The sequence below is a fragment of the Neolamprologus brichardi genome, chromosome 9 (genome assembly GCF_056152115.1).
Source record: "Neolamprologus brichardi isolate AB-2024 chromosome 9, ASM5615211v1, whole genome shotgun sequence".
Classification (NCBI taxonomy): Eukaryota; Metazoa; Chordata; class Actinopteri; order Cichliformes; family Cichlidae; genus Neolamprologus; species Neolamprologus brichardi.
The window spans coordinates 18,027,128-18,041,328 of record NC_142112.1 but is presented as its reverse complement, the minus strand read 5'-3'; the positions used below and the strand labels follow the sequence as shown (position 1 = coordinate 18,041,328).

Here is a 14,201-nt window from a genome sequence, read left to right as displayed (position 1 = left end):
CACAGGGAACATACAAATGTGCTTCAGGCAATTACATTATGATTATAAAAAACATAAATATAATCAGTTCAAATACTTTGCATTTTAAAGTTTTAGTGTTTGTAACTAGTATGGCTGTGAAATAAATAAAACAAAAATAAAAACAAAAAAATCCATTTGTTCACAAAGGGAGCAGAGTTATATAATATTACATTAAATGGGAACAAGTAAAACCTAAAGCCATATAGTACTTGAGTACTGCTATCAGTCTTAATCATCAGTTTTACAGTAATTTGATGCCCTTTTTAATTGTAAGGCTCTATGTTAGTTTTTCTTTAAACGGGCAAAGTCTAACATAACTACTCATCTTACATTTATTTATGCAGCAATGGATTTATTTTTAGTACTTGAACGCATCATGGGTGTTTACTATCGTGTCCTGAATCTGAAACCGGATTGGTGGAGCATGTTTTGAGGCGGGAAACCGAGACTTAAATTTCGGCAAAGATTGGTGTTTTAATCTAGTTCCTAAACTTGGTCCTCTTTTCTTTAACTTCTTGCATTTTTATTTACAGATAAGACGAAATGTTTTACTACCCCAATGTACTCCAGCGACATTCTGGATGTTTTTCCACAATTTGGTGAGTCTACATGTTGCTTCAAAGCCATTAGCAAGAAGTCCTGATGAACATTACCTCCTGACTAGCTAACTGTTATGTCTAAATTTTGTAAATGTGTTTTGTTATTCAGGTTAGCAGCCACTAAAGGCATCAGGGTGACCCGCAGAGAGCTTCTGAGAGTCAATGTCAAGCGGACCTGGTATGAATGTGCACGTTTTTGTATAGCAAGGCTGATAAAATTGCTAAAGTAGATTAGCAAAGGTTTAGACTAGTTTAGGTTACTTAGTTCAAACTTAGCACTTCACTACATCTCCATTTGCCAGTAAATTGTGCAGCTAAGTTTTACTGTGCACATTTAGTCAAGATTCATCTGCCTAATTTTGAATGTTTACAGCGGGGAGATTTTGGACTATGTGACCGCACAGGTTCCTCCACCACAACCCAGCCTGCCCAGGCCTCGGTTCTCTCTGTACCTGTCCTCTCAACTGCAGTACGGAGTGGTTGTAGTCTACCACAGGCAGTGTGGCTTCTTGCTTGGTGAGGAACAAACAGAAAGACAGCAGAAACAAGAGAAACTAAAATCATGTGATCAGCCACATTCCTCTGCTTTCCCTACACACTGTGCTGCAAGTTGAGTCACTGAAGTAGTTGTCAAATTTGTATACAAAACACTGAGGAGATGACTAACATGGATTAAAAAATAAATGGGAATCATTTCATGGTAGCTTGCTTATATAGGATTAGCAAAAAAAAAAGGGAGTTGGTTGGCAAAATGATTTTCAATTGAACCTAAAAAACCCAACAAAAACACTAACTCAAATAAACCAAAAGCAAAAACAGAGCAGCTTCATTATTTTTCATGATTGATGTTAACTGGGGAAAAAAGCCCAGCTTGTTTACTTTATGCAAAACACATCAGACAGATTGTGTTTGTCACCTTCTCTCTGTGTCATGAAAACTGTTTTGGTGCAAAAACCAAAACAATGCTATCATCCCAGCTCCCCCTGATAAGTGTGATTTAGAAGCCAATATGGAACTAATGAAAGCAACATCATCAAACACAGCGCAACAGTCTCGATTCATCAGGTCTCAAATTGCAGCCTGACGATGATATTGCATCCGACAGATTCGCAATCATGCTGCTGTCATGGTTGATGAAAACGGTGAAACATAATGCAGGATGATCAGCAGGAGGAGATGCCAAGAAAGCAGCCATTGTCTGCAGTGGCATTTAATTTCACCCACCAGTACAATAAAACCTCCAAGTGTGTGGGTATGATGTTTATATGGTATTATTAAGCAGGGCTTAGTGGAGTTTGGTATGGTCATTGTAAAATGGGACACAAACATCCTCCCTGCTCATTTTTTTTTTTCCAGACATCCATTTTTTTATATGCTTATTCAGTTGAAGGTCCTATGGGGCTGGAGGCAATCCTGGCTTTGGGGGAGAGGTCGGGTACATCCTGGACAGGTTGCCAGTACAAGCAACCTAAATACTCTTAGTACCTTTTATCAATGAGGATGTTGAATACACATGTTAGCTTGAAGTGACCTTTAGTACATTTGTCACTGTTAACTTACATGTGATGCCTCTTCTTGCACCTCTGTATTTGTACGAGTCGTGTGCATAATTTTTCTGTTTTCCAGAGGAGGTTCAACAAACCATAGACCGCCTGCTGCGCTGTAAAAGATGTGTACCTATAGACATGGCTGAATCTGGCAGGTCTGTGTATGCACGCACAGTGTGCTAATCCACAGGGGAAGAAAGTTTTGTCTCTTGCGGCATCTGAAAAAAAAATAGCAGAACTGTCAGGAAGTTTTAGCTGTTTGGGGAAGTGTGAGCTCACAGGCTTGTTGTTGAATATTTATGAGATGACAAACAGATTGTTTGGAGTAATAAACAGTAAAATGGAGAATATGCCGTTTAAATGAGTGGACAAATGGCTCTCCTTCCCTTTAAATAGCTTCATCAATGTTTCATAAGCCACATTATGGAACAGCAGTAATGTTATGCACTTTGCTATTTATTAATCCATTTTGTGCGATATGAAGGAGCTCTAGTCTTATTCCAGTGATATTTTATATTATTAGAAACTGCAAATTCTAAAATGTGTGCAGTGTGTGAATATGTTGAGTAATAACATTGGCGTATCACACTGTAGGAATGCTTTGGATATACCTGACATCCTGTACATGATGGAGGAGGCAGAAGGAGCTCAGGATCCCTTCTTTGGTATCATGGAATCTCACCACCTACCCAGCCCATACAAATTACCCCAGGTACATACAGCCACCATTATACACCAGTATTATATATGCATGCCTCTGTAATATGTCAGGTAAGCTACAGAGGGACTGCAGTCAGTGTTGAAGGTCACACTCTGTAAGCATGCGGGTGAGAGGCAGCAGTAGCTGCTACTATTACAATAATGATTAGATTTACCATGAATCATAATAATAGAAACTTGCAGGATTTCACACATGCAGGCGAACTCCTGTTTCCAAAAAAATCTTCTGACTTGTAAAGATCAGTTCATTGTTGAGCTTCATATGCAAGACTATTTGTGACATTTAGTCCTTATCCTAACACACAGACAAACATCTGATGTCCTGAAATTGTGACTGGTCATATAAATGCAGAACTTACTGTTATTTCACACAGTTTTGTTTGTTTGTTACCACAAATTACACATGCACCATTTACTTGGATTATTGTTTTATGGTAATGTTTACAAATGGGCTTTGATCAGTGGTTTTTGATCAACGGTCATGACAATTAGCATATTAATGATCAAGGAGCTGACCTCGCAGCCCATTGTTCATTCAGTGGGCTGGTTTCAGTTATTGTGCAAATGTACTGTTTATAAGGTTGGGGAAACCTCCAATCAGCTGAGACTGAAGAAGTCACTTGGATGAGTGATGATACGTTTCTCGCACTAAAAAACGCCACGTCCAGGTGAACAGAATCAACCTTTTGGGGTTTACAAGCCTAATTCCAAAGAAGTTGGGTTTGAAATAAACTGGGGGGGAAATGCAGTGATTTACAAATCTCATAAAACCACATTTTATTCACAATAGATCACAGAAAACATATCAAATGTTTAAACTAAGAGATTTTATTATTTCGTGAAGGATAACACCTCATTTTGAATTTTTACGGCAGCGACATGTCTCAGAGAAGTTGGCATGGGGCAGCAAAAGGCTGGAAAAGCTTTGAGTAAGTAAGAGGTACAATAAAGAAACAGCTTGAGGAACATTTTGCAGTTAAGAAGTTACCTAGTGAGCAATGTGACTGGGTATAAAAAATGCATCTTAAAGAGGTTTCTGCAGAACAACTTCAGAAAAAAAACTTTTCACCATATATTTCATCATCTACAGTACATAATCATAAATACTCAAAAGATTAAGAGATCCTGGAGAAATCTGTGTGTGCAAGGATCAAGGCCAAAAATTAGTATGGGATGCCCATGAGATGATCTTCAGAGCCTCAGGTCTCACTGCAATAAAACAGGCATGTGTGTGAGCACAATTCACTATGCCCCTTTAAAATGCAGGTTAAAGTTCTTATCGTGACAAGAAGCCCGATATGAACGTGATCCTGCCCTTCTCTCGGCCAAAGCTCATTTAAAATGAAATTATTCTGTTATAGATGCCCTATAGTTCAGATTAAAGAGAAGAGGAATCATCCGGGTTGTTATCAACACTCGGTTCAAAAGCCATCTCTGATGGCATTAGTGCCTATAGTATTGGCACCTTGCACACCTGTAAAGACACCATCAGTGTTGAAGGGTGTAAACAGGTTTTAGAGCAAATGGAAACATTTGGCATGAGAAATACGACAGAGAAGACCCCGGACTGTCGGGACTGTATTCCTCTCCCAAAAGTCCAGCAGCTGCTCTCCTCAGCTTCCAGATGTTTACAGACTGTTGTTAAAAGATGAGGGGATGATACACAGCAGTAAACGTGGCCCTGTAACAACTTTTTTGAAACATGTTGCTGCCATGAAATGATTTTTTTTTTCCTGAATTGTTGCATTCTCTCAGTTTAAACATTTGGTATATTACTATATTACTGCTACTGTGAATAAAATATGGGTTTGTGAGATTTGCAAGTCATTGCATTCTGGTTTTATTTACACCTCGAGTCGTGTGGCAATGGGGTTGTGCACTATATTTCTCCCTGCTTACAATACTTCATAGTGTTGAGTCAGTTAAATCACAGTGAATAACTCCTTGCTGAGTGTGGGTGCTGTAAATCTGGCAGACCTGGACTTGAACTTTGTCCTCATAATCTGTAATGAGTAGAATGAGTCAACGTTATATGGATTTAAAGGATCGCTGCACTGCATCATAAGTGTTTTTTACATGTTTGTGATGTGCGCTTCCAGACGGGGTTTGTGATTGAAGATGTTGGTTCACAGCACTCCCTGGTGCCCAGTCCCCACACCACACGAGGTGAGATGAAAACTCTGGCATTTTAAAAAGCTGTAGCTGCTCCCCATTTCAATCTCAGCTACTCTCACATCCTTGTGCTCCTAATTCCTCCTCCAATGTTAAACCAGGTTTCAGGTCACCTCCAGCTGCCATCACTCTAACTGAGAAGGAGCACTTCATCATCACCGCTGCTGAGGTAAACTCTCTGTCATAGTGCGGGGACAAGAAACACCCCAGTCATCATTTTTAGTTACAGCAGGCGTCCTGGTGAATCACTGAGCCAGGATGTGGACCGTGTGCCCACAACATCTTCAGTTAACATCTTTGTCACAAGCTAGAAGCCTGCTTCCTGTGTGCCTCATGCTTTGTGACGAGGGAGCAGCATCAAAGGCAGAAGATGTAGTACACTGTCACATGTTCTTGTGAGAAAGATGTTTACTGTTAAACAAGGCCAGATATTTATAAGAACTCTTATTTTGAAGTGCTCAAACCAATCCAGTGTGTATAAGATGAAGTGAAGTGAGTGGTGTGAGGGAATGTGGATCAAAATGACAGACAGAGAGAAAAGAAGGAGGAGGGATGTTTCCCTACTGTAAGTCGAGCAGGACCATCACACAGTATTAGCCTCCTCGCTCTGTCACTTAGAGACTGCCCATGGCCCTCATGAACTGCATCAGCTGATGATATCCATTTTGGCTTGTTGAGATCGGGCTTAATTACATCAGCCTGCGTGCACAGTTTGCTCACAGAGACATGCTGCTCACATCCCTGTTGCACTGTCAGTCTCATGAGTTTAGTTTTGCTATGCAAGCAGAAACATGGTAATATCTGTACTCTCAGCTCTGTTGCTGCTGCTGTATTTTTATTTCTGTCTTTTATTCACGCGTCTTACATTTTCTGTGTCAGGATTTCGAGGGAGCTGATCTTCCTGAAGCTACAGCCAGAGAGATTGACTTGTTGATGGACCAAGCTGACCAGTTCCATAAAGGTGTTTCTGTCAGACTCATTGATTGTCCTTTGTGATAAGCACTGTGCACATATAACAGGGTTTTATGTGTTTAGCCTGACGTCATGTTTTAGCTTTGCAGAAATTCTTATCAGCTCTGCAACACGTCCCTCTCGTGTACAGGGTATTTTCTCTGCCTAGAGGAAATTTTTGGCACTGTCTTCTAAGAGGTTTTAGGAGTGGCAAAGACAGGTCACCCACATTTGAAGCTAGCTTCATTAATTCCAAGCCTTGAAGACGTTTTTGTTTATGAAATCCTGAGAAATAACAGGAAAAGGCATCGATTTCTGCCAAAACCGGAACTTATTTACTTTACTGTAAGCATGTGGTCACCTACAACAAGACCCCATTCTGAGTCAGGAGAAAGCCTGTTGTAATGTGACTGCCCCCATCAGCCGGGTCAAATTCTTTGTGCCACGGCTATAATTGGAAAAAGAGCCGCTCTGACCCCATGAGTGCTTTTGCTACCAGAAAGAAAACATTTATTTTCTGGAAACTGGTTGGTTTCATTGGAGAGCAGAGAGGCAGAAACTTTAGATCGCCTCTTCTACTCTGACAAAAATTATAAAAGACAGGACAACATGTGAGTAGCTTGTATTTAGTTCCAATTTTCTCTGTTAAAACATGAGTGAGAGAGTAGAAAAGGATTTTTTTAGGGTCTTATTAGAATAGATTTAAGCCACTTGATTCATTAGTTTGGGTCATTTGGTGAAAACTGTTAGTTTGTATGTGTCTTGTTTCTCTGAGCGTTGAGTACAACACGTGTTAAACAGATGCAGAGGAGCAGACAGAGGAGAACAGCTGGAAAGGAGCCATGTCTTCTGCTGATCAGTGAGTCCTGGTTAGAAACAAAAGTGACAAACATGGTTTGTGTTTCCACTGGCTGTTACGGCCCGTGCACAGAAAATAGACCGCAGACTTACAGGAATATTTATGTGTGTCTCAAAGGTGTGATAACAGTTTTTGTCTCATGAACATTTTCAGTGTCGTGCTACGTGTGTGTTTCCAGGCTGGAGGAGGTGGTGTTGGGGACAGACCGGGACAGTGTGTGGCTTCTGGACGAGGAGACAGGTCAGCCTATGGCGGTTCCTTTGGCAACCATTGCCCTAGAGATGACCCCTGTACAAGTTGCCATGCCATCTCCACCCTCTGGGGCATCTGGGAGAGAGGGGGACAGAACGACAGAAAGGCCCTGTGATGAGGTGGGATAAGGAGGACTGCTCACTTTTACTGTTTTGTGAAAAAGTAAAAGATTTCCGGTGTGTCTGTGTGGGATGTATCTGAAAGGCTCTGGTTTTTGTTGATGGAAAAACAGCTATTAAAGCTACGTTTTATTTTTAGGCTATTGAACGATGATTGTGTAGGAAACACTGTGATGACAGCTTGTTTTTATGACACCCGTAGCCCAGTGACTCACGAGCAGTTTGTTTTGTTTTAGAAAGAAATAATAGAAAGCATGTGCGGGTGTGTCAACACAGAGCTGCATATTTTCCAGTATGCGTACCCCGGACTGTTAAGTCATTGCACTGTAAACGTATGATTGTTGCTGTGCCACCAGGTGGCTGCTCCTCCTCTAAGGAAGCGCGGTGGAAGACGCAGGCGTCAGCTGGTCTTTGCAGACCCTCAGGTCCAGATATCTGAAAGAGTAATGGAGGAGCAGATCGGGAACCCGAGGGCCGAGACGCTCAGACAGGTAGTTAGAATAAGATGACATCACTGAACTTTTAAAGATTTATCTGAATGAATTCAGTCTAAATATTTCAGATGACAGTTTGCATCACATAACTGCTGGAGTTATGTACACATTTAACAGCTTCTTTTCTTCTCAGACACATATAGACCTTTTCCATGAGTCTCTACTCGACTTGACTCCATCCATTTTTTAGGGCTTTCCGTTAGACTTTTTGTTACCTCCTGTGGGATTTCAGGTGATCCGAGGCAATCCGAAAATGTGTCATCAACAGACTGCATGCCAACAGTTGGCCAGTCATTGGCGTCATGAGAGCTGCACAAAAAGCAGCGCGGTCCCTGAGTCTGAAAAAGCCATACACTGAGCAGCAGGTAGATAATCATTGTCTGCTGTTATTGTGTTTGTGTCACATGCAAATCACGTCACGGGACTTTTGTCCGCGTTACTATAACGACCCACACGTAGCAAAGTGGTACTCGATTGTAGTGGAAAACAACCAAAATGGAGTTGAGCAGAGTAGGTATTAATGGAAAAGAGGCAATAGACACAAAGACTCCATACTAAAATCCGTCTTCGCTGGATGTTCCTGGTTCAGTTGACGGGGATCAGTGGTTGACTGACCGATTTTCAGTCTTTGCTGTTCTGTAATCAAAGTCTTGCCATCAAAGTGTCTATTCACCAGGGTGTCTGTTAATTAAATTCCTGCTCTCCACTTCTATTCCTTCTCTGCCCACTGGAATAGTGCTTATTGATTTCATTGCCTTCCTTCTTTGTTGCTCCTTTCCTGCCTTGCTGCCATGTTTAAATTCCTGTGATATGCTGAGATTGGTTTCCCTCCCTCGCTGCACCAGAACCTTCACTCTAAAATCTTGTTTTTTCTCTCAGTCAGACGTGTTGCTGGACTTCCTGTCTGTGACCACGCGTGCCACTCCTGCTCAGCTCTTCAGCGCCCCCTGTGGATGTAAGTACCAGGAGCTACACAGTTACTGTTGACTGAATACGAACCATTATTTCTAAGCATTTTATTCCCAAGTAATGAAAGCACAGACGGATTGAGCAGTATAAAATCCCTTAGAGTTCCCCTGTGCATCATGTAAGGAAGCCTAATAAATAAAGAGAGAGAAATGCTGCAACTTGTCTGTTCGCCACATGAATGTTGTGCATGTATCTAATCAGCTTCAGCCTCACTGGGCCTCTGACAGTGTTTGCTAGTACTGAATACATCGCTTCATAGCAGCATGTTAATAGGTGGGGCTAATCTCCAACACAGTCATCAGCTATAGTGAAAAAAACTATAGCTGTAGAGAAAAAAAAAAACCTATCGGCATAGCACCCTGTCTGCCTTTTGCCCTATCTACAGCCCTCCTTCACTCCGACCTCCAGACGCTATGGAAACAGCAGGCCTCACTCGCCGTCATGCCCAAACAAGAAAAAGAGAAAGGGGAGGAGGAAGAAGAAGAGGAGGGGAGATTGGGGTCAGAGCAAGAGAGAGAGATAATGAGGGCAGAGAGGAAGAGAAGGCACTCGTCCATGAAGGAGGTGGGTCTGCGTACATTTAACCATCGACGAGGAGGATTTTGATGTAAAGTAGTGGTAATCTTCCCAAACTCCAGTGTAATGCCATCCTGAATTCTGAGAGGGTGTTTGTGGAGCCAGAGTTGTAATAATAAGGCTTATCTGGTATCCAGTTAGCCCGCAGTGGTAGTCTGCCAGCTCAGTCTGTTCAGCTCATTGGTGAAATAAATCAGATTATAAACCTCATTTCTATTTCTTTACTCTCTCTCTTTCTCAGATACCCAGTGATTTAAGACTGCAAAGCACAGAGGGCTCATGTAAGAAGAACTCTCATCTTCGACACAGATTACTTAGATTTTTTAAGAGCACAAAGCCACTCACTGCGTGTTTGTGTGTGTAAGCAGCTGTGTCAGATATGATGCTGGACATGTCCAAAGAAGATCGATCAGTAAGCGATGCCGTTACTTCCATCAGCAGATGGTAAGTCTCAGATGGATAGAAAGATGGACAGCTCGGTGCATAAGAAACATCACTGTGTGTGTGCGTGTGTGTGTGTGTGTCTGCAGGTCTCTGCAGGAGGAAGTCCAACAACCAATGGAGCCCATAGCAGAAGAAAGGATTGAGATGCCCGAGGCTCAGAGTTACGCAGACAGCAGGGACATGCTGAGGTGCTTTGTGCTGCAAGAAACACTCTAAACATAAGCTAGCAAACACGCACAAACACACTCACACTGACACACAAACATACTTTGTAACTCCAAGAAATGCATGAAAGACATTTGCAGCTGTGTGAAACTCAGTCTCACTGATGCCCACTGTTTGAAATGAGAGTTACATTGTGGACCAGACCTATAGATGTTATTGACGTGCCTGTCCTTACAATCTGGTCCACATGAATCCTGAACTATATGTTCTCATTATGGCGCCCACACCGCCAACTCCTAACAACCTGCTCATCAGCCTGAGTGTGACAGTTGCTCGTAGCACGAATTCGATTAAACAACATCAGTCCTTATGTAAAAGCAAAGTGGGAACAAAGTGCTTATTTGTAAGTCTTAACATGTCAGTGGCTGTGTGGGAAATATAAGGGAAAAAACGCCTCTGATCAGATGGTTTACATATATAGCTTTAGCCAGGCAGCTCATATGAAAGTTGGCACAAGGAAAGGTTTTGAATTGTAAATTAAGTTTGCAGTTTATCTGGAAGTCCTCATCTAAATGGTCTACCTGACACTGCTTGCCTCTTATCAGCTCCGAGGGTTTCTTTCTCGTATATTCAGTATATCAATAGAAATGATATTCCCTGAAAACAGAGATCGTCTCTTGCTGATTACATGCGCAGGCCTCTCTGTACTCTTTGTAAAACAGCGAACATCTTTTGAAATTGTCCACCTCTGCTTGCTTTGTCCCACTCTGTGACGCTTGTGTGACGGGTGTCGTGGGATGATTTTTACATCTCATCCTGTGTCGTGAGACATGATCTTAGTGACACATCGGCCGGTCGTGCAAGACCCGAGTGTACGATCGTGCCCGTTTTTATGATTATTTTAACAATAGTTCTGCACAGTAGCTCAGAGACACACGAACACACAGGGGGAGATGTTGCAACTGTTAAGGAGAATACCGCAGTGGCTTCTAGCACCTTAACAGTGGGAATAAAGACGAGCAAAGCGACCACTGCAGAGGGTGTAGTGGCACCTTTGGCATGGAGGTGTGCCCACACAGCCCCAACTGAAGGAGTTTGACGCATGTGTTGCAACATAGGTAAACATGTAAGAGTCACTGTGATAATACAGGATGCTGAAGGATCTTTCTTTACTTTTTAATCCTTTCTGGCTCCTGAGTGCAGGCTCTTTGTTAATGCTGCCCAGCCTCCTAATATCCACTCATGTTGAGATCTGAAGAGTCCACACTCTGCTCTGTTGCCAGAATCACCCCAAGGTGATTAGTTTTTGTGGCACGACATGCTACTCTGCTCTTTGTATTTGAAGGTAGGCTGTGGCAGACTTTTAAAGGTGAACCATTAATGGCTACAGTTTGAAAACTAGGACAACTAGTCTATTTATTCAGAGTTCCAGCTGTGTTGGTTGAATTGCATGAAGAGAAACACAGTGACTTTCCTTTTCTAACGCAGGCCAAAACAATGCTTAACAACACTCGTAATCTTTATCCAGTGTGTGCCAACAAACAGCATCTGAGACATTTTCACATCCTTGCTTATGTGACAGTGTTGGGGTCACTCGTCTTTTAATGCACACTTGTCTTCAGTGTTTTCAGGGATGTTGCACTGAGCTGTCATCTGGGAGTCTCCCTGTTGGTTTGATCTGGTTTATGTCTTGGAAAGCTCTAATTTTTATTCAGTTCATGCGTCAGACAGTGAAACTGTTGATCACAGTGCATCTATAATTATATTCATGTCCGGTAACATGTATAATTGCATATACACTTTTTGCCTCCAGCATAACAGGTTGACCTGCTTTCTAAGTTGGTGGACATTTGCTTTGAAATTCTAAACAGAAAGGAAGCAGCAGACCTGAGGGATGAGTCTGACACGTATCCCTGACTGATTTTGTTTAAATGTCAAATACTGTGAAAAAGTATTTGCTCCCTTCATGATTTCAGTTTTTGTAAATTGTCACATTTTAGATTTTAATATCAGACAAATACAACCCAAGTAAATACAAAATGCAGTTTGGTGAAATTATGATTTTATTTATCCAAAACTACATGTCCCTTGTGTAAAAATGAAATAACCACCTAAGATTAACAACTGGCTGCACCACCCTTGGCAGCAAGAACTACAATCAGACATGATTGATAACTGATAGTGAGTCATTCACATCACTGTCGAGGAATTTTGGCCCACTCTTCTTTTCAGAATTGTTTTATTGGAGTGTTTTCCCAAACGTCTCTGGGAACATCAAGATGCTTTTTAACAGATGTGAGTTGAGCCTTTGTGTTCTGTTTGCTCAGCAGTGGTTTTCTCCTTGAACTCTCCCATGGGTGCCATTTTTGCCCAGTCTCTTTCTTATCATTGAATCATGAACTCTGACCTTAACAGAGACAAATGAGGCCTTGTCACTTTTGCGACCTCCTGGATGAATCATTGCTGCGCTCTTGAAGTAACTTTTGTAGACTGGCCACTCCTGGGATGATTCCCTACAGTTTTTCTCCATGTGTGGATAATGACTCTCACTTTGGATCACTGGAGTTCCCAGACTTTAGAACTGGCTTTGTAACCTTTTCCAGACTGACTGATGCCAGTGACTTTTTTCTTAGCTCTTTCTTTAGATTGTGGCATGATGTGCTTTTAGCCTACTTTACCTTGTTAGACGTGTTGATTTAAGGGATTTCTCACATTTTCACACAGGACATGGAAGGTTTGGGTAACTTGGTTTTCTTAATAAATGAAATCATTGTTTAAAAAAAACGTAATCTGTACTTCCTCTACATATTAAAAAAAAAACAAAACAAAAAAAACCACGTTTTTTTTCCAGCTGGATCACCTTCAGCCTGCAGAGGTTTGGTGAAGTCATCTTTGACTCTCTGCTGCCCCCTGAGGCCAATCGCTCCACTGCAACTGACACATTCTACAAACTGCTGGGTATGGGAAAGACAAAAATGGATTTTATTGATTTTTAGAGCTTTGAAGAATGAGGTGGATTGATGTGTCATTAAAGCTGACCTTTCACAAACTTCCCTGCATTGTACAGTAACAAAGGCTGTCACAGAGTGCGGTCTCTGTAACATGTTTAATGGCCCTATTCTGTGACGCTTCCTTCCAACAGAGCTCCTGTCTGCTGGACAGGTGACCGTACATCAGACTGAGCCCTACAGCAGCATCACCATAAGCTCTGCTAAGCTGACGATGGCTGCCTGAACACACCTACAGCATCCAGCTAAAACCTAGTAGAGATTCAGCTCATCTGAACACATTGTTAAATCCAGTTTTTAATTAATAGCATATGAAGATTATTATATGAATTACTTTTAATTAAACATGACCCTTTTTAAAAAACAACAACAAAAAAAAAACCGATCAGCGTTTCATGTTTTTATGCTTGGAAATTCAGTATTTTTAAGGATATTTTTAAAAATGTTATCCTACTCATGTGGTTCAGATTTATTGCTTATATGGTTATATTTTTAGGTGTTTAAACATAGAGTGTTGCAGTTTGGACTGAGTGTTGTATTATAATAGCTTTTTTCTTTTGTTTTATATTTTTATTTTCTCTGTTAAAAATATTAAAAAGGATAAAAATTAACTCCACTTTTATACAGTTTGTATTTGCTGTGTTAAATTTTAGCTCTTTAAAGACTAAAATCTTTAATAAAATGTTACTTATTCTTTGCATCTCAAAGGACTGGACTTCTCTTCATTGTCATACGATGACTGAGCCTCTTACAAAAAGCCTACACATCAGTCTCTCTCTTTCAGATTCTGCACATGCTGTAGAAACATGCTGCATATAGAAATTAATGAAATGTGAAATGTTACAGAGGCTTTATCTCCTGCCTGTGATGGGACCAGATGGTGCCTCGCTGGCAGAAAAACTCCTCTGTGACCTCATGGCTCAATAGCGATATGAGCGCTTGCTTGTCAAATACCTCGATGAGGCCAAGAAGCCCGAGCTGAGGTCAGGGCAGAAATCCTCATTCACATCAGCACACTGGAATGGGAATTTTGTTGATATGCATTCAGGTGGTGACATCGTGCCAAGAAGTGTCCGTTGTACATAATGTTTGGTACAAGAATAGCCAGCTGATTGCTACGTTTTCCACTGTGTACAAAAACATTTATGGTGCAATAGTTTGCTTAACATTAGTTTTGATAGTTTGTCACTGTGGCCATTAACAGTGGAGATTCCCTGTCTAACGTCCCTGCAGCATCAAAGGAACTGCAGGGACGAAAGTTTGTATGTACACAATAAAAAGCTGCAATCTGTGTTACCAAAGGAA

The 14,201-nt window shown here is 41.3% G+C and overlaps 1 protein-coding gene across 1 annotated transcript; it reads left to right on the top strand.

Annotated features, from left to right (window-relative positions):
* Window positions 1–449: 449 nt before the first annotated feature.
* Window positions 450–13,600, top strand: rec8b (REC8 meiotic recombination protein b). The gene is made up of 18 exons (XM_087846056.1): window positions 450–620; window positions 730–798; window positions 994–1,136; window positions 2,247–2,322; window positions 2,762–2,879; window positions 4,987–5,053; window positions 5,161–5,228; window positions 5,939–6,020; window positions 6,812–6,869; window positions 7,048–7,240; window positions 7,597–7,731; window positions 8,614–8,689; window positions 9,089–9,267; window positions 9,521–9,560; window positions 9,648–9,723; window positions 9,810–9,911; window positions 12,740–12,846; window positions 13,031–13,600. The coding sequence occupies exons 1-18, from the start codon at window positions 565–567 to the stop codon at window positions 13,120–13,122; spliced, it is 1,737 nt and encodes a 578-aa protein (XP_087702182.1). The 5' UTR covers window positions 450–564; the 3' UTR covers window positions 13,123–13,600.
* The last annotated feature ends 601 nt before the right edge of the window (window positions 13,601–14,201 follow it).